Genomic DNA, 23,463 nt, shown 5'->3' with positions numbered 1-23,463 from the left:
ATAAAACTGAAGTCTAAATCCAGTGAATTTTCAGTTATTTTCAGCCATGACATTCTGACATCCGCAACATTTGAGTAAAATGCACACTTGCACGTAACAAATAATTTTATGTACATGTATTTGGTCATCAAACGCAAAGTACAAACATATAAACAATTTACTTTTGCCGAGTTTCGACATCAAAATTCCATTCAGATAATGTGACATTTGCAATACTGGCGCACCATCTGCCGTCATTATATGGCAATTTTGAGCCGAAATGTGAAGGGCTGCAATAAATGATTTTTCTTTTAATCCTCATAAATTTAACCCTATATATGGACTGATTATTGTTATGAATAGTCGTCTAATTTGTGGATGATCTTTACTTCTACCTAATTACATGTGTGTGCATTATGATACTCATTTAAAAACTACGTTGTGAAAATCAATTGTTCCCATACTGTATGTATGGGATAAAAGTTTGACATTTTGGAGAAAGCTAAGGTACTGACCATGCAGCTTACAAGAGTAGAGTAGGTACATTATTTACAAATTTTTGAAACTAAAACTTTGGAATTGTAATTTATTTTGTTAAAAAGGGCACACTGTACCCGGTATTTACTGATATCATGTTCAGTATTCTCAAATATGTACTAGTACACTGTATGATCATTTGATCAAACAAGTTATGTTCTATATAGAAAACTTTTGATATTTCTTATGCAATATATGTAATAATTAATTTTCATACTCAAATTTTTAGTAATAAGTAATATCAAAATTTTGATAAAGAACAGAAATATCCTGATTTAATGTTTTTAAAAAATGCAGATTATAAATTACGCACGTGATGCGAAGGTTATCCCGTCTGATTTGATGAAGAAGAATGGGTTACATTGTGTTTTCTTTGTGAGAGAAGACTGAATTATCGGAAGTTAACAATTTTACGTACTCTTTATATAGGAGCAGCACGAAATAAACGCCTTGTCAGTCTGAACTTCTCTGGACTCAATCACTTACAGTCATTCTGGTCAAGATGTTTAAGGTAGCAGTGACCATCGCCATTGTTGTTGGTTTTATTGGATGCTGTTTGGGAATTACTGGATCCAATCAAACGATAACTCGGGCTAATAAAGAAAGGATCTTTTATTTATCGACTATTTTCCAAAAGTATTCCAAAAACCATGAAACAATTACTTTGGCTAATGTCAGTAAACTGATGGTCAACCTGGGACTCCCAGCAACTTCAGATAAAGCGCCCTCTGCCGCCGTGGCTGGTGCTAAAGAGAATGATACTCACTGCCATGACGAGGAGACCGGATGTTCATTTCTACCCACCAACAAAGAGTCCGCCAAAAATAGTCCGACCAAGCGGTCCTTGCCTGCAGACAATACTCATTATAGCCACAGTAAGGTAATTGCATTGATTGAATTGTGAATCTATTTCTGAAATGTTTCATAACGAATTTAAAAGGCTCTTAAGGCCACTTGTTACAAAATAAACTTTTTTCAATCTTCTTTAAAGTCACAAAATTTGATATTTGTATAAAATAATATTCTTTCTTCGCTTAGTGTTTGAACACTATGGAGTTGATGATGGTCTACCACTTTCAAGATAAAATGGCGATAAGCAAGGACGAATTCATGGATTTATGTCCAAGTCTGATTGTTCTTTTGGACAAAGATGAATGCAAGAAAAACACGACACTTTCCATGAGTCATAAGGAATTACATGACGAAGAGCAACGGACCTTGGCATCCATTCCAGCTAGTGGTAAGGCAGCTCCGTCAAGCAAGGTTGTAGAGACATTTTTCAAAAGAACCTATTATATACTAGTATACCAGCTTTATTTAGGAAATCAAACATGTAACAAGAACGATATTCACATATATTTCCATTTCTAATTTTTTTTTTCTTTGTGATAACTCTTTGAAAGTTAGCGGAGTTGATTTTTTGATAATTCTACCGGAATGTAAATTAGGCAGGTCGATAGGTCAGGAGCTAAGGAGGCCTAATATGCATGCAAATCTCGTGCGCATCTGTCTCTGTGTCTGACGCTAAGGAGGCCAAATATGCATGTAAATCTCGTGCGGCTGCCTTTGTATTTGACGTCAGTGGGCGAGGAGTCCTCGTGTAATTAAAATCTATGTCTACATTTTCAAAAAACTAAATCTACAATTTTATTTCACAATGAAATGAAAATATAAGGAATCACTGTCTAGTTAGTATAGTGTGCCAGGGACATCAACGATATAGTGGGAAACATGGGGTAATTTATGCAAAACAGCTTCGCCCGTTATGCAAATTATCCCATGTTCCCACTATCGTTGATGCCCTGGCATTCTGTATTAACTAGAAAGTGATTCCTTAATTCACCCATCGCAACAGATACACCTAGATAGGTATTTATCGTAGCTATATCGCGAATAACGTTTTGCAGTACAGAGTAATTTAACGTTTAGCACTAGAACAACACTCTAAAAAAAGTTTTACTTGTTGTTTTTAAAATAAGATATTAGATTGAGAAAAACTAGTAATTATTAGTAATCCATTTAGTCAGAATAGCAAGTAAATGACTATCATGGTTAGTAATTGTAAACATAATTAGTAATAAGGATGAATTCATTTACTTATAAAATGATTTACTAAGTATCAATAGAGTTACTTAAATTATAGGAATTGTATTACTTTAGTTAGTAAATGAACTACTCATTTTTGTTAAATTATTATTACTTAATTCAGAGATAATATGCTTTCTATTTACTAAATTTTATGAATTATTACTAAGTAAATGTAATTCTGAAATTAATTAAAATCTAGAATATTACTGTAAACCAAGTATTATACGCGTGCGATAAATATCCGCGAGTTCCGCGAGTAACCTCTGCTCGCGGATATTTATCGTCGCGAACCAGTTGTTCAATATATTCCAATATCATGATTTATTTAGAGTTATTTCCCCTTTTTTTCAATACCGATCCCGACGGTTCAACAAGTAATCACGGAAAAACTTTACTGTTAGTGTTCAAGAAGCAGTTGAAATTTAATTACAAACATTCAGAAATAATAAAAACGAATGGCAAATCTAAAACTATTTGTCTAAAAATGATTAAAATGTCAATAATCATTTCAGCTTGTGTTATTATTGTTCATTTATTGTTACAGACGAGTCAGAGATAGCCTGGTTAATTACGGTTAATTATGGCCCAGTCCTGCTCTGTCCCAACCATTTATAATAATTGCCCCTTGGCTGTGTAGATCTTAGAAAGCGTCGATTACCCAATTAGTATGAGGCACTTTTACAATTGAGAGTTTGAAATCAATTTTAATCTCCTAGATTTTCCCCCGATTTTCGTTTGAGCGTTGTGAAAATGCGTATGAAGTATACTCATGGTAAACATTTTATCTACTGTAGGGGCGGATATAAGATTTTAAATGGCGCAATGCACAGAATGTCTTGAATAATGCGTAAGCAGACCTCACGCTATCATTTTACCTAGTTTATGGGCGGATATAAAATTTTTATTTGATTAAAAAATACTCGTGGAAATAAAAAAAATGTGACCACTCGTTCGCGGAAATAAATCGTCGCGGATAAGTTCTCTGGCGGTCAGTCGCGAATAAAAAATGACGCGTATAATAATTGGTTTACAGTATTACTTAAAAGAATACTAAGTAAATGAAATACTTATCATATTTACTAAAATCGACATTATTTACTAGAAACACTGCAAGGTACCCACCCTCTGACATGTGAGTACTACTTACAGATTTCTTTATCAGAGTTCCCTAATTGGGCCCTCTGAATGGTTAAATAGAAGAAATCTACTTATGATGGAAACAATTATACTTTCCATTTCTTTTGCCAATTTCTTTGTAACTGTTTTATTATATATAACAATAAAACATTTGATTCCAACTTCGAAAGCCTTAAAAATTGAATAAGTTGTATTTTTTTAAGGACCATTTTAAAAATGGTTGAACATTTCAAGTACTTAATATCGCATTTTTATTAGTGTGACTTTTTTTTCACATGAAGGTATATTTAGATGAAAGATAACTCCTCCTCACAGACAATTAGTGATAAGACTACCATATTTAAGTAATTACTGATCTGAATTCTCCTTGATTTAGTAAATAAATTTTTGTTTTAAGTAAATCAATTAAATACAATTCAAACATGCAAGATGTGTTTGTGAAACACCTATGCCACTGTATGGCAACATAGCAAAGGTTAAACTTTTCTTAAATGCAAATTTAATTATTGGGATTTCTTGATATCTCCAAGGTCAAAAGGTCAAGGTTATTGGTATCTAATGAAAGGTCTTGCTACAAAAAAATACATATGTGAAATATGGAAACACTTGCCTCAACCCTTCAGAAGTTATGGTCAAGGTTACCAATTTTGAAATGTAGGTCAAACTCCAAGGTCAAGGACAAAGGGACAGAGTTGGTGGTACCCAAAGAAAGGTCTTGTCACAAGGATGAACTATGTTAAGTATGAATGCACTAACCCTAATCCTTTTAAAGTTACAGTCAAGGTTTGCTTTTTAAAAGTGGGTCAAACTCCAAGGTCAAGGTCAAAGTTCTTGGTATCCTATAAATGGTCTTCTCAAAATGATTACATATATGTAAGTATGAAAGCACTTTTCCTTACCGTTAAAAAGTTATGGCCAAGGTTAAAGTTTTTTCACAAGGATGGAAATCTCCAGGGTCAAGGTCAAAATTTCATAGTTGTTGGTATTCAATGAAAGTTCTTTCAACAAAAAATATATATGAGAAGTATAAATGTCCTGGTATTTACTGTTAAAAAGATTTGGATAAAGAATAAGTTTGAATTTTTTGTGTATAAGGTCTTGTCACAAGGAATACACGTGTGAAATATGAAAGTTATAGCTCCGCTATATCAAAAGTTATGGGCAAGGTTAAAGTTTCTGCGGATAAACAGAGAATCAGAGAGACAGCTAGATAGACAGACGGAAACGACAAAAACTATATACCCCCGAAACTTCGTTTACGGGGGCATTAAAATATTAATTATATAGTAAATAGTGGTAAAATGTAAGTATTAAAGACCAAGTAAAGTTATTACTTATATACACAAATTTAAGTAAATATAAATTACTAAGTAAAACTTTTTAGTGTGTAAGTAAAACAATTTTTTAAAATACAAAAATCAAGTAAAACATTTGAATCTAGTAATTGACATATATTTCAGTAATTGATTTTAAATTTTAAGTAAATGCTTAGTAATTATCTATTACTTATCTTTGTTATTTCAAGTAAAAAATGACTACTAAGTAAAACTTTTTTAAGAGTGAACCTACAGAAGACTCACTTTGAAATTAGTTTTACTTTACCTTTTTAAGGAGCCATGGATTTTTCAAAATGTTTTCACAGAACACGTGTTTCATAACAACTTTGTCAGGCATCATTACCTTTTTAGTTTGGGGATACAGCTCCTTGGCAATTTTGATCATCAGTTTGGTCGGCCTTCTTGGAGTGGCAGTTATTCCCATCATGCAACGCGTGTTTTACAACCACCTGTTGCAGTTCCTCGTGGCGCTGGCAGTTGGCGCCCTCTCTGGTGACGCAATGCTCCATCTTATTCCTCATGTGAGTTTTCCAACCATTATTTTTACACATGTTTGCGAAGAAGTCATACATCTTTTGAAAGAAGAGAGTCCCATATTTTATTTTTTAGTGTTTTTACAATATTTAGTGAACTGCTTATATAGTTATACATTACAATCATGTATATGAAGAAATTCGTTTGTGAAAACATTTGACAAAATAGGATTCTCGGGTTCGCAAATTTAATTTCCTTTCTTTGTCAAAAACTCTTAGGTAATCCATATTTTTTCCAGTTAGTCTAATCGGCCTCCCACTTTAAAAATGATACTAGATCCATGTATCCTATTAAATTGTTTAAATAAACTACAAGTATAATATTTTCGGGTTCGATATAAGTCAAAACGTAAAGACAAAACGTAAAGACTTTCACGATTTTTTTTTATTTTATACAATATCACATTTTGATTCATAACAAGCACTCGTGAAATTCTGAAAAGAAGCCAACAAAAAAAAAAGAAAGAAAGAAAAGGAGAAAGAAAGAAACCCAGGATACTTCAAAAAGAAGGAAATCCTATCAAGAATGGATGCGTATTATACATATAAAATAATGTAGTCATTGTTGAAGCATCTGAGTTGGCTCAGATCTCGGCGATAATAGAGAGAATAATGATCTGTGAAGAGAATACTGAAAATATACATTAAAAGAACTGAAAGGATGTAAAAAAGATACGCCCTGGATTCACAGTGTGAATACTGAATATTTACCAGATTCAATGATCTTAAAAGTCCGACAGCTTTCTTGTTCTATATATATATATATATATGTTTATTCACCAATCAAGGGCCCACAGGGGGCATGAACAATTATTACAAAATGATAACATTGATTACAATTCTATATTAAGGATAATGTAACATGACTTGTGATTAAGTTTGACATTGAGAAGTGCATCACCACACTGGATCAAAAGCATAGAAACCATAGAATGATAAAAGAAAACACAATTAAATAAAAATGATAGATATAAGGTAAATTAAAAAAAAAAAAAAAAAAAAAAAAAAAAATCTTGTAGTAATGGCAGTACTCTAATATAAAACTAGTGCATCTTGAATACAAAGGGCACCAGGGGATGATACCTCTACACAGCCAGTCTGGCAAACCTGTACCCTAAGTATTGAAGATGGTCATTCAAAAAAAAAAATCATTTAAGTATTAACAGAAATAGTAATTTCAATTAATAAGTACTTAGCATATAATTAGAAACTTAATGCAAACTAATCTCTTGGAGTTAGTTCAATAGATATTTGACATATGCATACCCACATACACAAACACACACTTACCCACTACCTGGTACTAGAATTCTTATATTTTATCTATTGAGAGAGAGAGAGAGAGAGAGAGAGAGAGGGGGGGGGTGGGTGGATGGGGATGAGGGGGTATAAACTGTTGCCAACCCCGATAGAGACTGTGAATGTCACCAGTAAGACTAAGGAATAGTTGGAGATTTATAACTCAAAAACCATACAGCTTCTTTTATTTAATAACTATAAAGTATACTAGTGTGTGTTCTAATCAAGAACGTAGCAAGTTTTCAAGTGGGGGATTTACAAGCCAAATAAACAAATCTTATTTCCTGGATGGTTATTTCCCCGAATTTCTAGTACTTTTTTCAAATACTGAAATCTTTCAATGTTTCGTCTTACAGCAACTGCAAAAAATGGGGGGGGGGTCCAAATGAAACTACATAAAACAATTACCAAAAAAAGTGTCCCCTTCCACAAGTACTACGACCTTGCTAGTAAATGGATGTAGATTTTTTTTAAAATGCAAGGTGATTGAACTTGTCTTAATTTGTATTTTAATTGTGATTGTTTTATTTTGTCGTATTGAGCGTCGGAGATTGACCTCGTTTTGAACCAATGAACGTAGAACAACTATTTCTTGTGCTACTATTAAGTGACTAGTGTTTTCCGATTTCTTTTTAGTATAATATTTTATACAGGAGGTTTATAATGATCATAATCAATCTTTGTCATAGTCAATGAGGTCAAGATTATTTACCATCTCGTACATTTGTAATTAACTTGCTAACATATGAATTCCAATTTGTATCAAATATTTTGTGAATGCCTGAGAAAACACAATCTATACTAATAAATGATGACACAACACTCATTAGAGGAACAAAAGAGGTCATTTATTTAGTTAAATAATTTATGACACAATAATCGAAGAAATTATGTATACGTGTACAAAACAAGACGGACCAAAGCATACTGAGCAGAATTCATTCTCAACACTTAAGCAATATTATACATTTATTGACCGAGTTCGAGGGCAACATACGTTTTGTCGGACCCAAGAACCAAACTGTCTGCCGTTAGGCCTCAGGCAGACAGTTTGATTCGAGGGTCGACAAAACGCATTTTGCCCGAGAACATAGTCTATAAATGTTTTGTTATACCTTCATTTTAATTTTTGAAATACGTGTATTTTGTACTTTCTTCCGTGATGTAACGTCAGTTCCCTCACTGTTGAACGCCAACGAATGAAAATAAGATTAAGCGCCACCCGTTCTGTGACGTAAGCGGTCCAACATCTCATCAACCGGTCCAACATCTCACTCAGCGGTCAAACATCGATTTTTTTATGCCCGCTCAGCAAAACATCAGAAATGTTAGACTTTTTCCGTATAGATTGGTATAGGAACACGTTTTCAATTAAAGGTATAACAAACGTATTTATTTTTCAAAAATATATGTAGGAATGGTATTTTCGACAACTCATTTCTTACATAAAATACAAAAAAATGCACCTACAAGGCTTCAAAAATTTCATATACAAATCAAATTTTTGTGATTTGATAAGTTAAAATACTTAAATTTAAAGACAATACGATGTTGTATTCACCAAAATAAATTTATGTGCTTAATATATATGCCATATGAGTTAATAATTGACACAGACAGACGGACGAGGAGCTAGGATACACAGCTATCAAAAGAACAATGAAACCATTTTCTATTGGCATGTATAGCTTTTCTGGTATCGGAGTGGACCGTTTGTGGACTTTAAGTTAGATAATTAAGATGTACTGCACTAAGTTGTTTTCCTCTTGAATGTTCATCCTCTTTAAATAAATTGAACAAAATGTAGACTACTTCTGCTTGTTTTACGATTAATTTAATAATGACCTTTTCAGGCACTGGCTGGCGAGGATGAACACGCTCATGGACATTCCACTACAGGCGCAGGACTAACAGACGAACAGAAAAACGTCTTCAAAGGGCTGACGGCACTCGTCGGAATTTTCATCTTCTTCTTCATCGAAAGAGTGATGACTATTGTCACAAACATTAAGAGGAAGCGGAAAGAGGTGAGATTAATTATCATATCTTTAGTGACAAATCATACTTGATTTGCCAAAATAATGTATAAATATTGCAGGCGTATAAACATAAACATGTATTCAAAATAAAATGTTGTAGAAAATCCACTACGAGCACCAGTTGGAATTAGCAGCTCGTCTCGGGGACGACGAGATAGAACAGATTAAAAAAGCTCACGAGCTCGCTCATCTCTACCAGCACGAACACGACTGCGAATCGCTGAACTGGGGATTGAATCCGGGAACCAGAGGTCAGAGGTCAATTTACTCGTAATGCTAATACAACAGCTTCCCATAAATGATAATCCAAAAAGCCAATTCTGAAGCTTTTTTCTGTCAATAATTTTAGCACTGGAACATTTTGCCGAGGAGGCCAACAGAGAGAAACAGGAAGATGAGGTCTTGATGAAGAAAATTAACGAGCAGAAAAAATTGGAACGCAAAAACTCCAAGGCGATCCTGAACCGGCAGCTGAGTCGTTCCCATAGCCATTCCCACTCCCATGACGAAGGCATTCCTAAAGATGTAGCAGCGGTGGCCTGGATGGTCATTTTTGGGGACGGGATTCATAATTTTTGTGACGGACTGGCGATCGGATCAGCCTTTGCTGCTTCTATGACAGGTGGCATCAGTACCACTATTGCTGTGTTCTGCCATGAGCTGCCTCACGAAATAGGTAACTATCTCTAAATAATTAACGCTCCTCAAAACCAATCTAATTTGGCTTTGAGATAGCAATGCGAGTTTCATGCATTAATCAAAACGAGCTATATCACAAAGTAAGGAAGACGTACAGATGTTATCAACACTTAATAAGACAATCAGAAGTAAAATTTAACAGCAGATCTCATTATTATTTAGGTGACTTTGCTGTACTTTTGAAGGCGGGAATGAAGCCAAAGCAGGCGATCGTTTATAATGTGGTGTCGTCTGTGTTAGCGTTTTGTGGGATGTTGATTGGTGTCATGATTGGTAACATTGAGGCAGCTAGTCTCTGGATCTTCACCGTTGTGGGCGGAATGTTCCTCTACATTGCTTTGGTTGATATGGTAATCATGTTTAGCTTTTTTTTATATATTGTCTCATCTATGTCCTACCAGTATATGATACGGTGGGTGAATCCATGGGTCATCAGCTATGTTCTCCATATCTCAACTATAACTAAAAATAAATCAAAAGGATACAAACGAGTAAACGTGCATTCTGGGTAGTAATGAATAGATTGTGATTATTAGATTCATCAGTTGCTCACAACTGCAATTTTCTTCACAGTTGCCAGAAATGATGACAGTCGATGCTAAAGAAGGAGAGAATCCTTTCTTCCACCTCTTATTCCAGGCATGTGGCATGTTTCTGGGAATCGGAATCATGCTACTCATAGCTCTGTACGAGGAAAACATGAAAACAATGATGGAGCCATAACACCGTGCTCTCCTCGAAACTGCCAGAAATCCATGATCAATTCTCTTGCAATTTTTTCTAATCTTATATCATACTAGTATTGTATACATTTATTGTTGACAACATTTAATGTTGTTTTTATTAATGTTGATTTTACCTTGCTACTGTTTAAACTGAGTTTTCTGTTAGGATTTGTGTGCTAGACTTGAACTTTGTTTTCCAGGGGCCTTTTCAACAGAGCGCACTTTCGCGAGCGCTCGCCAATATTCCATGAATATACTCAGCACCTCCAACCGAAGTAATGGCGAGCGCTCTCTCTCTGTTGAACAGGCCTCCGTTTCTTCTATAGACTATTGTAATCGTGATATCTTGGGTCTTTCCGACAAGCAGTAGCTGCAGAACTGCACTCTCTACCATCGGCTCATAGAGAAACGAACGACAACTCTGCATGGGAGATTGGCAGAACTGTAGCTCTCCGAAAAAGATATATCGACAGACCGGAGAGCTACAATGCCACCCATTGTAAAAACTGTATATTTATAATGCACAAATAAGTGCGCTGTTTTCCGATTTATTTCTCTGTGTTTTTAAAACTTTCACCACAAAATATTACTAATCGTGTGTTCCTAACATATTTTTTCACTGTTTCCACAACAAAGCAGTCCTTAAAATTATTATTAGTAGCCCTCCTCTGAAATTAATATCATCGAAAATTTTCAATGGACGGCACTGTAGCTCTCCGGTCTGTCAATATATTCTTTTCGGAGAGCTACAGTTCTGCAGCTACAAGCAGAAGACTCAAAAAGATTCGATTGGATTTTAGTGTTCATGCTTTCTTGGCTCGCCTGAGCCGAATGCTAAAGTAAGGTTTTCTGATCCAAAATCGTCGTTGTAAACTTTTCATATTTCCATCTCCTTCTCCAGTACCACTGGGGCAATTTCAACCAAATTCTTGGATGAAGGGGATTTAAATTTGTTCAAATGAAATGAACGGCCGCTCCTCTTTCCTAGCAGAGATGATAAAGAAATTTGAAAATTTAATGTTATCTTTTAAAAATGTTATTCATAAGAATCACTAGGACAAAAAATTTAATCTTAAGAGAAACTCTGTACGAATTTCAAAATAATTATGGAGGGTTCGATTCCAAAGGATTTAAAAAATAACTTTCATAATGATTGAAATTCCAGAAAAGAGGACAGCTTCTTGTTTCTGGTAAAAAAAAGGTAATCTCCGTTAGAATCTCTTTAAGAAATATCGTTGAATAATTGGAACTAAAACATGCCTTGATTCTTTTTTTCTTATTACATGTAAATAATGATATCATTCGAAAGCCCTCGTAAGAATTAATATCAATCGTATATACCTTTTATGCCCCGCCATAAATATGGCTGGGGCGTATACAGTGGACCTTCAGATATCCGGACGCCAGATATCCGGATGCTTCAGTATCCGGACGACTTTTCATCGGAACGGATATTTTAAGCGTTATTTTGTCTTATCTAACTGGTAATTCAGGTATCCGGACGCTTCACATATCCGGACAATTTAATTAACTACCGGGTAGGAACTACAGCGTCCGGATAAACGAGGCTCCACTGTATATGTATATTTGCTATGTCTGTCTTCCGACACTTAACGATATAGCTCATATGCTTAGAACTGTCCATTTGAATGTGAAATGAAAAAAAAAATGTTGATAGTGTGTTGACATTTACTTCCATTTTATATTTCATGCATTTCCATTAAGGATGCTCACCCATCAGTAAGGACGGATAACTCTGTAAATTATCATGTTTATCCGAATATTTAATTACTACTGGGTAGTGCAATATTTTTTTGCAACAAATTTTGTTATATATTTTGAATATGAGTTGTAACATTTTTAAACCCTCGTGAAAAATATGAAAAAGGTAATATTGAAAGAAAACACAGTTGGTATTTTTGACAGAAATGCATTCCTTTAAAACCTGCTTTTGTAGTCATATGTTTAAAAATGAATATTATTAATTCGTAAATTAATGGAAGAGTGCAATGCAAAGTACAAGTATTGATTGGCAGAGGGATTTAGAAGCCTATTTTGATTTGTAATCAAATATCTGTGAAACTCTGCCCAATTTGTGTTTACTAATACATGTATATTAATTAATGTTGTACAGAGCTAAGTTATGCAATTATGTAAAACTGTCAAAGTCGAAATAATATATTGTAAAAGGTATCAATAATAAAAACTCTATATACATTTAATAAAAAGAAAAGGACAAAATACCCTGTTGTCGGAATGTGTAGTTTCTCCAAAACTCAGTTCTGATTGGGACATAAAAGTTACTTTCTTTTTGTCTCGTTCTGTATCCAACTCCTCATGTTTTCCAACAAAGCTTTCTCTATGTACTGCTTTAATTAATCTGGTGATCACTAGTTATAGGGGAGTCGGTCAAATAAGTTTTTTTTCCGTGAATCAAAGTACAAAATAATTTAAAAGCAATTTTTTGTTCTGTAATTGGAAAACTGAAGAAAAAATGAAATCTTTAAGCCAAGCCCACTTTTAACGCCTTGTGAATATAGTTGTATTTAGAAAAGGGACTCCAATAAACGTTATACATATATTCTGTAAATCACTTTTGATTCGCGAGAACTTTATTTTCACGTAATTTCGCGAGACAGTGTGCTAGCCAAAATTAAATTCTCGCGTTTAATAGCATTTCTTAAGATTATATAGAGCAATAACCACAATTCGTGAAAATGTTGTCTCGCTTATCAAGACTCAATGACTATCTAGCGAAAATAAGGTGTCGCAAAAATTTAGTGATCTACAGTGTTATAAATAAATAAAATAACAGAAGCCTAAAGAGAGGTTTCTACCTAGACTCAAAATACTGGTTTTGACCATACACGCTATCTCCCCTTACCCAGCTGAAATTGCTTCCTACGAGCCAGAGACCCGTTATACAAAAGAAATATCGACTAAAATCTCAAATTTAACTTGACTGCAAATTCTTGAAGATTCTAAGATTCTTTTGTTTGCATGAAAATACCTTTTAAAAAATAATTTAAAAAGTTATTTGCAAAATTATATTTCCTTTAAAGTCGTTCGTAAAACTGGATCCTGGTGTATTTTAAAAATTCGTTAATTGTACAAACCTCAAAGAGTCAAGGCATGTAAAAAAAAAAAAGATATCATTTTCATGGACTTTTCTCTGTGAATCTATGTTTGAAGGGGCCGGCGGACACCACCCTAGAATCCCCCTCCCCTTTCAAAAATTGCAAGTAGTGGGAAAAAAAGTAGTGGATTACTTTCAAATGAAACATATGGAGATAACGAACAGTATTCAAGATCAAATTCCATTAAAAAATACAAAATAGGGGCAGAGCAAACACGGTCCTCCAAAGCATCGGAGGTGGGATCAGGTTCCATGGAGGAGTAAGCATCCCCTGCCGACCGGTCACACCCGACGTGTGCTCCTTGTCATGATCGGGAAATAACGGAAAAATCCGTCGACAATTCAGTGTATAAATGATGGACTAACAATTAGTATGAAAAGAGTCAGTCAGCAGTTGATTCAATGATAAATTGTATTTGCTGAGAAGATCATTGTATCGACCATAGAACTTACAAAATTATGACTTTAAACGAGAAAACTGAAATTCTTGTTTCATCAACTTGTTTGTCAATAATTTACCTCGTTTTAGAAATTGTTCATACGTAGAGCATGCTCTTACGTTTCGCATCAACTGAGATATATATAAACTCCGTATGCAGATGATGAAGGTATACTGCTGTATAAGTAAGGGAAGTTGACGATAGAAAAGTTAAAGTCATCACGTTTATCACAGATATGGCACGCCAAATTCACAAAAATGGGCTAACATAGTTTCACAGTTGATAAACTAGGTTTATCGACTGTAAACTATAGTTTACAAACAGTGAACTATAGTTAACAATTCGTTAACTATAGTTTTCGTCTGTAAAACTATATTTAACGGTTGTTAAGAGTTGTATTGTAAACCATAGTTTACAAATCGTGAAACTGTATTTATCAGATAATCTATGTTTTGCAATCGCAAATGATTGTTTTTGGACAGTGTTAAGTATAATTTACGGTTCTGAAACATAGATTATCGCGTTAACTATGTTTTACAAAATTAATGTAAAATATAGATTAACGTCGTTAACTATAGTTTACAGTCCGTAAACTATAGTTTACAAGCGATAAACATAGTTTATCGACTGTGAAACTATGTTTAGCTCATTTTTGTGAATTTGGCGTGCCATACATAGAGTTTGGTTAATTAGATTACCAGTAACGTCTTTTTCGAGTAAAATATCCCAAATATGAAACAGATGTGTCTGACTCCGTGGAATTTTTTATCTCAAGCCCACCGGCATATATCGTATCAACATAAGAATGGAAATAACCATTGTTAATTGACAATATACGTCGTCGTCGATGTATCTAAATGTCGAGTTGAAGGCCACAGCAAGTGTCACCGTTTTCTAGGGGGTCCAAGGTCACTTTTACATGGTTTACTTGGTTTAGTATATACATTTAATAACTCTGCAAATTTCAGGGGGGGGGGGCTCGAGATCCCCGCATGATCGGATACCATTCTAAGAGCAAAGGAAGGTATAAACTACAAGAAATAATACCAGAGGTGAGCGACTCAAAAAAAAATCGGCGGCATAAATCGGTTTTTGCAATGCATGGATCTGTAGCTCTCTGCTTTATCTCTCCGAATTTTCTCAAGCAGAGAGTACAATTTTGTGCAGAGCTACAGCAACGTCCCTGTTGAAAGGGGAGGGGTGTAAAAATACACACCAGTCGTCTTCAATGCCTATAAATTATATGTCTTCTTTGCAAAAAATTTTGAGGGGCCCAAATATGGTTAGTACACCGTAGGCATCGGAACCGGGGAGTGGATGGGTATAGGGAAGATGACTACGAATGAGTAAAAAAAATAATGGCATCTTTTTAAAATCTTCACGGGAATCGCTGTGCCAAGAAAGATGAACCTCGTATGGAATTATTGTCAGGTTTTGTAGATTCAAATTTGCTCAAATCACTGACCCGGGGGGTAAAGTGGTACCACAATGCAAGTTTTACCTTGGAATATAGGTCTAACGTTATATTTAGATTTAAAAATAAAACCTTCTTCTTTAGAATGATTTAAGGGGTTGTACTGTACAATTCATTTAAACTTGTCGATGCGGAACTGATTTTATTTGCTTTTATCCTAGCCACAGTACTAGCCACAGTGTCACGGGTTCGAATCCCACTGTGGGACGTGTAGACTGGTCCTTCGGATGAGACCTACAATTACAGCAAACCGGTCCCGTGACCGTGTCGCAGTTGGTGCTGGCACGAAAAAGAACCCTCCCTGCTCAATGGCCGTAAGTGCCGAATATAGGGCAAAATTTACAGCTCTCCACCGGAAACTGGTGGTGTCTCCATATGAGCGAAAAATTCTTGAGAGGGGCGTTAAACAACATACGATCAATAAATCAATCCTAGCCACAGCAAGTATACGTGTGCTCATACGGTGTGAGCGATGTGGCCCATGGTCATAAGCATCTTGTTCCTTTTTTAAATTTCCTCAGTCTGATTAAAATCAGCTCTTCTGATACTCTTTTGTTTACTGGCGGAGAACATAGTAAACGTAACCCATTAAACAGACGATTTACATTAGATTGAGTTTTTTCTTCCAATCAACCGTTTCTTGAGCAATAAGAGTTCTCTCTCTTTGTTGATCATCTTACCGCCGAAACGAAACATCATTTTTTCAAAATCATGTGATTGACCACGTGATTCTTATCAGTTCAAAATGGCGGAAGGGTCAAATCGTGGCAATTTGGATGATTTGACCAATCCGATGTCGTCAAAAGAAAACAGTGTTTACAACTTTGTACAAACGACGCAAAAACACACAGAAAACACAGCACGTGATACAAACAACCCCGGGCCAGCTATGGAGATCGGCCCATTTGTCAGTGCTGAGGTCGATAAGGCAGAAGATAGTTATAATGTAGAAACGTCAAATCATCTGTGGCCGAGGGAGGCGGAGCGTGACGATTTATTGTTTCAAGATAGTGACAGCGAAAACGAATTTATATGGGATAGTGCACGTGATTCTACGATGCCTAAACTCGATTTACTGGAAGATGCACAACAGGAAATCCCCCCGACAGAAATAGGTGATGAAAGAGTCATTGGAAACGATGTTGATTCTAGGGAAAGTGACAGACTGCTGTCCACGTATTCTGATGGACTTTATAGTGAATATAATGGTCATCAGAATGGAACTATGATTCCAATGGAGGAGGAGGACGCGATGTGGCACTGTCACCAGGACACACCTGCGCAGGTGGATAGGGTGGCCAGGAATCAGCTGATTGCTATCAGTGTTATCTGTGTTATCTTCATGATAGGGGAAATTATCGGTAGGTTGTATTGTTATACTGAATGCGTATAAGCTAGGATAGACTGTCCTGTTACAACAATTATTCTTGTTGATATTTTTGTAATTAACATCATATGCAAATAATTTAAATAACTTATAATGCAAAAGTTGAATTTCATCAGAATTAATAATCATTCTTATGTTTTTTAAATAATAAATGTGTAAATATTATTATGTAACAATATAGTGAGAGGTACATGTATGTTCACTTAATTTATTTGTGCTGTTCATAAAATGTTTCAAAGAAAAGCTTGCCCATGCAGACAGTACTTTGTGGTCATGGCCTTAGGCTAGACACTCATGATTGACAAAGTGAAACACATATTTTTTGTGGCAATGCAAGATTAATATAATATCATATGGCACATGTAGGTAAATTTTGCCAAAAATGGAAGAATTCATTTAAATTAGCTCAATCTGACTGCCATGCAACATTTATTCTTAGAAAATAATATTGTCATCATAGTAATGAATATAAATATTATGGTATTTATAATAAATAAAGGTAGGAACTAATTCCACGTAAATAGACTACAGCACATTTGGCTGCTGAGAATTTTGGCCCTTATTATTATCATAATAACACTTAAAGTAAACCACCATTTTCTGTGAAGGTTTTGCTCCACTTCTAGGTGGTGTGTTCTCACACAGTGTTGCTTTGTTTACTGATGTTGCTCACCTGGCTAGTGATCTCATTAGCTTCCTCATCAGCTTATTGGCTCTCTACCTCTCAACAAAACCAGCTTCAAAGAAGATGTCCATGGGATACTACAGAATAGGTAGGTTCAGGTAATAGTATTGTTGGAGACCTAGAGTTTTCTGTCAAGGGTCAACTTGACCTAGTCTTGTGATTGACACATCATTTATAGTCAGTGACCTTGACATTCATCCACTGTAAACTTGTACACATTCCTTCAAAAAGATTCCTAGATTAGTTTATTAGAAATTCAGCTTAAATTGATACTTTGAATCAGCAGTCTGTGCAAAATGTGCGAAACAGAGGAGTGGTATTTGGGGAAAGAACTTTGCAATATTTTTATTCCTGTAGTAATTTAGTTTTTTTTTCCCTACAGAGGTACTAGGAGCACTGATCAGCATTTTGATGATTTGGTTGGTGACGGGGGTACTGTGTTACACAGCGGGTAAGAGGATTGTGACAGGAGACTACACTTCTGTAGAGCCCACCTACATGCTGGCTACTGCCGTATCAGGAGTTATATTTAATGTCATGTAAGTATAGACAACTGCACAGATGTGATATATTTTCGCATCTGAATAATCTCTTATTCATTATGGCATATTCACAAAAGATCCATTTTGATCTCTTTATGATTACCTGTTATATGTTTCATAAATTTTCTTAGTCAATGAAACATTCTGTGAATTTTATTAAGATTCCTTTAGATAATGCAATAAGATTTCTATTTGGTTGTTGTTTACTTAACATTTCCAAAAAAATATTTCTCTTACTGGGAGCCATAAGTTGCTTTTGAATGTTTCAAATAGGCACTTGTGGCTATTTTGTGGTGAGGGTTCAACCAGATCTTTTTTCCATTGCATTAACGCAACAGGCAACTTTGGATTATTTCTAATACAGGATCTCGTTCAAAGCACAGTTTGCCACATCTCAGAGTTGAATTTGAATCCTACAAGGATAAATAAGGTTCATCTTTAAATCTAGGAATCCTAGAAATAAAGATGAACCTTATTTGTAGCTCTAAAATGAAACTATACGTTATTGGACTCAAAGTTACATGTCACTGTATATGCATGACATAAAAACAAATCAATCTATTATGGAGAATCTGTCTTTTTCATTTTTTTTCTGAAATTGGTGTGTTTCTAGAGTTTAAGACAGTTGGTTTAGACTTTTTTCTATGAGTTGGCAGTGAAAATACCAAGCTAAAATTGCCTTTAGCTGTTTTTGCTTTAAAAATACTTAAGAAAATTAATTGTTTTTGGATGTCTCTCTGTATCAATTGAGAGCTGGTTTCACCATGATGTTGAATGATATTCACTGAATAAAATTCTTATGTATTTAAGATAACAAAGTCAGTTGATTTTAAATTGGTTTCCATGCAATAGAAAGTGTTTGTATTGGATTGTTTCTAAAACACAGGATTGAAAGGTGTGGCTTTCGTTGTTGAAAATTGTTTTAAACTTGCATTAAAGAATGTGAGAATTACCTGGATGTTTTTTTAATCATTTCTACAATGTTAGGTTGGTTTGAGAAAAAGCTCCCCAGACCCCAGTCTTCCTGGAGTTGCTATAGGGAGTTAGAGAAAATAGTTATTTAATATTAACATTCATTTTATTCTGAAATGAGCTGACTATTCTTCCTCGATACAGAAATATATATATATATAAAATCCAAATTCAAATGATAAACTCAAACTTTTATCTAAAGCGCTTTCGCCCCATGCGGGCTCATCAGTAGATTTGAAATTGTAAACAAGTTACATTATGACGTCATTCTCGTGACGTTATGTAGGCAACGTTAAACATAATGACTGTGACGTAATAGTAATCACAGTTAAATGAGGCGCACAGATAAAGTTTTACAGTTCATCTGATCAAAGTTAAGCGCCTATTATAAATGTACAATAATGGAGACATTTTATATAAAATGTACATAATAAAATAATTTGATATAAATTCCTTTTAACAGTTCAATTTTGGTTTAAACAGATTTATAAAATATTGTTCTTTGGCTTTCCGTAATTGTTCATTTTCTTCTTTTATTTTGTAAAAAGGAAATATATAAAAATGTCCTTTGCCACAAGAATCAAAGTGTTCACTACATGGCGTGTTTCGTATGGTCGGATCCTTAATCTGTTGTTTGTGCACGCGAACACGGTCGGCTAATTTGGTTCCGGTTTGTCCTATATAATTTTCCTCACATGTAGGACACGTCATACAGTATATAAGGTTTTTAGATTTACACGTCATAGAAGATTTAACGTCAAACTTCATTCCGTTTTTAAAAATAATGGTTTGTCCGGTTTTTAAAACTTGACAGGTTCCGCATCGTGGATCCTCGCACTTAGAAACCATCGGTTTCTCGGGGTTCGATGTAAATTTGGCAGTGGTAAGAATCTTTTTCAAATTGGGAGGTTGACGCCTGCTGTGTAGTATATCCTTTGGTTTAATAAGGTCCCTTAATGTTTCTGATTGTTGAATAATAGGGAAAAATTGTTTGGCAGTTTTAAAGATGTTGTGATTTCTTGGGTTGTGGGTTAGAACAAAAGGGATCTTTTCGTTGTTCTCCTCTTCGTGATGTCTAATAGTACGTAATTCGTTAATGGGTATTTCCTTTGCCTTTTGTATAGCAGCCTCAATTAATTTTGATGGATATTTTTGTCTAGAAAGAAAAATTCTTAGTTCACACAGTCTTGTATTTCTGCGATCCTCATCAATAACAATAGTGCAAATTCGCCTGGCCATATTGAATGGGATGTTTCGTTTAGTATGGGAGGGATGGCATGAGTTGAAAATCAAATATTGATGGGAGTCTGTGCTCTTGTAATAGAGATCCGTTATGATTTTTCTTCCCTCTTTTATAATAAGAATGTCTAAAAATGGCAATTTGTTTTCACTGATTTCCATTGTAAAATGCATACTTTCATGGAGCCGATTTAGAATGCTGTTAAACTGTTGTAGATCTTGTAGAGATTTTGTCCAAAAAATAAAACAGTCATCTAAATAACGTTTCCAGTTTCTTTCAATGTATGTACCAAAATCCTCTCCAAAAAATGTTTTGCATTCTGAAAAAAGTTTTTCCTCCAGAAAAACTAGAACGAGAGTTGCGTAGGTAGGGGCGACTTTTGTCCCCATTGCTGTCCCTTTTGTTTGTAGATAGTACTTGTCATCAAAAAAGAAATGATTATTTTGCAAAACTATTTTAAGTCCTTCGAGGATAAATTCTTTTGAAAATCTCGGCTGGATTAAATCTGGGTGCTTGTCAATCCAAAAGGAGATGGCTTCTAGTCCTAAATTGTGGGGAATATTTGTATATAAACTAGTAACATCAAAACTCACTAATTTCGTATTTTCTTCAACACTTTCTGGAATATGGTTGAGAAAATCCATGTCGTCCCGAATAAAACTGGGTACTTATTTGCAGAAAGGTTTTAGTATAATATCTAGCAAATTGCTAAGTCTCTGTGTTGGACAAGAAGGACCAGCTACAATAGGGCGTAGTTTTAAGTCTGTTGGACGTGGCAATTTAATATAAGGTTAACTCATTTCCTGTATTCCGTTTTGAATTTGTTTAGATTTATGAATTTTCGGTAATCCGTAAAAGTTACTAGTTTTTACTTCAAAATTGAGAAGAAAATCTATCTCCTTTTTGGTTAAATTATCGGAAAATTTTGAAGTATATTTTTTCATTGTAGACATCGTCTTCTTGTCTTTATTCGAAGGTAGTTCCTTGTAAAAGTTTATATCATCTAGTTGTTCTAGGACCATATCTTTGTAGTGTTCTTTGTCCATAATAACAATAGTTCCTCCTTTGTCAGCCTCTTTTATGATAATAGTATCGTCACCAGTAATATTTTTCAGTGCTGTTCTCTCAATTTTTGAGATGTTATCTTGCACACGGATATCGCTGTGATTGTTGTATGCAGATTTTTTCAAACAATTAATGTAATCGTCCAAGTGTTTGTCCCTGTTTGATTTTGGTTTAAAATTACTTTTGTTTCGAACTAAGGATTCGTCATTGTAATCCGAAGGCTGACAAAGGAGGAACTATTGTTATTATGGACAAAGAACACTACAAAGATATGGTCCTAGAACAACTAGATGATATAAACTTTTACAAGGAACTACCTTTGAATGAAGACAAGAAGACGATGTCTACAATGAAAAAATATACTTCAAAATTTTCCGATAATTTAACCAAAAAGGAGATAGATTTTCTTCTAAATTTTGAAGTAAAAACTAGTAACTTTTACGGATTACAGAAAATTCATAAATCTAAACAAATTCAAAACGGAATACAGGAAATGAGTGAACCTTATATTAAATTGCCACGTCCAACAGACTTAAAACTACGCCCTATTGTAGCTGGTCCTTCTTGTCCAACACAGAGACTTAGCAATTTGCTAGATATTATACTAAAACCTTTCTGCAAATAAGTACCCAGTTTTATTCGGGACGACATGGATTTTCTCAACCATATTCCAGAAAGTGTTGAAGAAAATACGAAATTAGTGAGTTTTGATGTTACTAGTTTATATACAAATATTCCCCACAATTTAGGACTAGAAGCCATCTCCTTTTGGATTGACAAGCACCCAGATGTAATCCAGCCGAGATTTTCAAAAGAATTTATCCTCGAAGGACTTAAAATAGTTTTGCAAAATAATCATTTCTTTTTTGATGACAAGTACTATCTACAAACAAAAGGGACAGCAATGGGGACAAAAGTCGCCCCTACCTACGCAACTCTCGTTCTAGGTTTTCTGGAGGAAAAACTTTTTTCAGAATGCAAAACATTTTTTGGAGAGGATTTTGGTACATACATTGAAAGAAACTGGAAACGTTATTTAGATGACTGTTTTATTTTTTGGACAAAATCTCTACAAGATCTACAACAGTTTAACAGCATTCTAAATCGGCTCCATGAAAGTATGCATTTTACAATGGAAATCAGTGAAAACAAATTGCCATTTTTAGACATTCTTATTATAAAAGAGGGAAGAAAAATCATAACTGATCTCTATTACAAGAGCACAGACTCCCATCAATATTTGATTTTCAACTCATGCCATCCCTCCCATACTAAACGAAACATCCCATTCAATATGGCCAGGCGAATTTGTACTATTGTTATTGATGAGGATCGCAGAAATACAAGACTGTGTGAACTAAGAATTTTTCTTTTTCTAGACAAAAATATCCATCAAAATTAATTGAGGCTGCTATACAAAAGGCAAAGGAAATACCCATTAACGAATTACGTACTATTAGACATCACGAAGAGGAGAACAACGAAAAGATCCCTTTTGTTCTAACCCACAACCCAAGAAATCACAACATCTTTAAAACTGCCAAACAATTTTTCCCTATTATTCAACAATCAGAAACATTAAGGGACCTTATTAAACCAAAGGATATACTACACAGCAGGCGTCAACCTCCCAATTTGAAAAAGATTCTTACCACTGCCAAATTTACATCGAACCCCGAGAAACCGATGGTTTCTAAGTGCGAGGATCCACGATGCGGAACCTGTCAAGTTTTAAAAACCGGACAAACCATTATTTTTAAAAACGGAATGAAGTTTGACAGTTAAATCTTCTATGACGTGTAAATCTAAAAACCTTATATACTGTATGACGTGTCCTACATGTGAGGAAAATTATATAGGACAAACCGGAACCAAATTAGCCGACCGTGTTCGCGTGCACAAACAACAGATTAAGGATCCGACCATACGAAACACGCCATGTAGTGAACACTTTGATTCTTGTGGCAAAGGACATTTTTATATATTTCCTTTTTACAAAATAAAAGAGGAAAATGAACAATTACGGAAAGCCAAAGAACAATATTTTATAAATCTGTTTAAACCAAAATTGAACTGTTAAAAGGAATTTATATCAAATTATTTTATTATGTACATTTTATATAAAATGTCTCCATTATTGTACATTTAT

The 23,463-nt window shown here is 34.6% G+C and overlaps 2 protein-coding genes across 2 annotated transcripts; both read left to right on the top strand.

Moving 5' to 3' along the window:
- Positions 1–950: 950 nt before the first annotated feature.
- Positions 951–10,441, top strand: LOC134270997 (zinc transporter ZIP10-like). Its single transcript, XM_062753266.1, has 8 exons — positions 951–1,396; positions 1,555–1,756; positions 5,430–5,599; positions 8,764–8,937; positions 9,050–9,200; positions 9,299–9,625; positions 9,811–9,998; positions 10,222–10,441. The coding sequence occupies exons 1-8, from the start codon at positions 1,019–1,021 to the stop codon at positions 10,369–10,371; spliced, it is 1,740 nt and encodes a 579-aa protein (XP_062609250.1). The 5' UTR covers positions 951–1,018; the 3' UTR covers positions 10,372–10,441.
- Positions 10,442–16,155: 5,714 nt separating this feature from the next.
- LOC134270996 (probable zinc transporter protein DDB_G0283629) lies at positions 16,156–23,099 on the top strand. The gene is made up of 4 exons (XM_062753265.1): positions 16,156–16,784; positions 17,437–17,583; positions 17,878–18,034; positions 22,694–23,099. Exons 1-4 carry the CDS (start codon positions 16,169–16,171, stop codon positions 23,097–23,099), a joined length of 1,326 nt encoding a protein of 441 aa, XP_062609249.1. The 5' UTR covers positions 16,156–16,168.
- The last annotated feature ends 364 nt before the right edge of the window (positions 23,100–23,463 follow it).

The sequence above is a fragment of the Saccostrea cucullata genome, unplaced genomic scaffold (genome assembly GCF_032062105.1).
Source record: "Saccostrea cucullata isolate Sc308-1 unplaced genomic scaffold, CSIRO_AGI_Scuc_v1 ctg8356, whole genome shotgun sequence".
NCBI lineage: Eukaryota > Metazoa > Mollusca > Bivalvia > Ostreida > Ostreidae > Saccostrea > Saccostrea cuccullata.
This window is presented reverse-complemented; position numbering and strand designations above follow the sequence as displayed.

Bases quoted from the DNA above. Each gene is read 5' to 3' on its own strand.
- LOC134270997 (XM_062753266.1), top strand. From the start codon at position 1,019: ATGTTTAAGGTAGCAGTGACCATCGCCATTGTTGTTGGTTTTATTGGA. The intron at 9,201-9,298 runs GTCAGAGGTCAA...CAATAATTTTAG, and splicing joins ATTGAATCCGGGAACCAGAG to CACTGGAACATTTTGCCGAG. The intron at 9,999-10,221 runs GTAATCATGTTT...TTTTCTTCACAG, and splicing joins ACATTGCTTTGGTTGATATG to TTGCCAGAAATGATGACAGT.
- LOC134270996 (XM_062753265.1), top strand. From the start codon at position 16,169: ATGGCGGAAGGGTCAAATCGTGGCAATTTGGATGATTTGACCAATCCG. The intron at 16,785-17,436 runs GTAGGTTGTATT...CTCCACTTCTAG, and splicing joins CATGATAGGGGAAATTATCG to GTGGTGTGTTCTCACACAGT. The intron at 17,584-17,877 runs GTAGGTTCAGGT...TTTTCCCTACAG, and splicing joins CATGGGATACTACAGAATAG to AGGTACTAGGAGCACTGATC.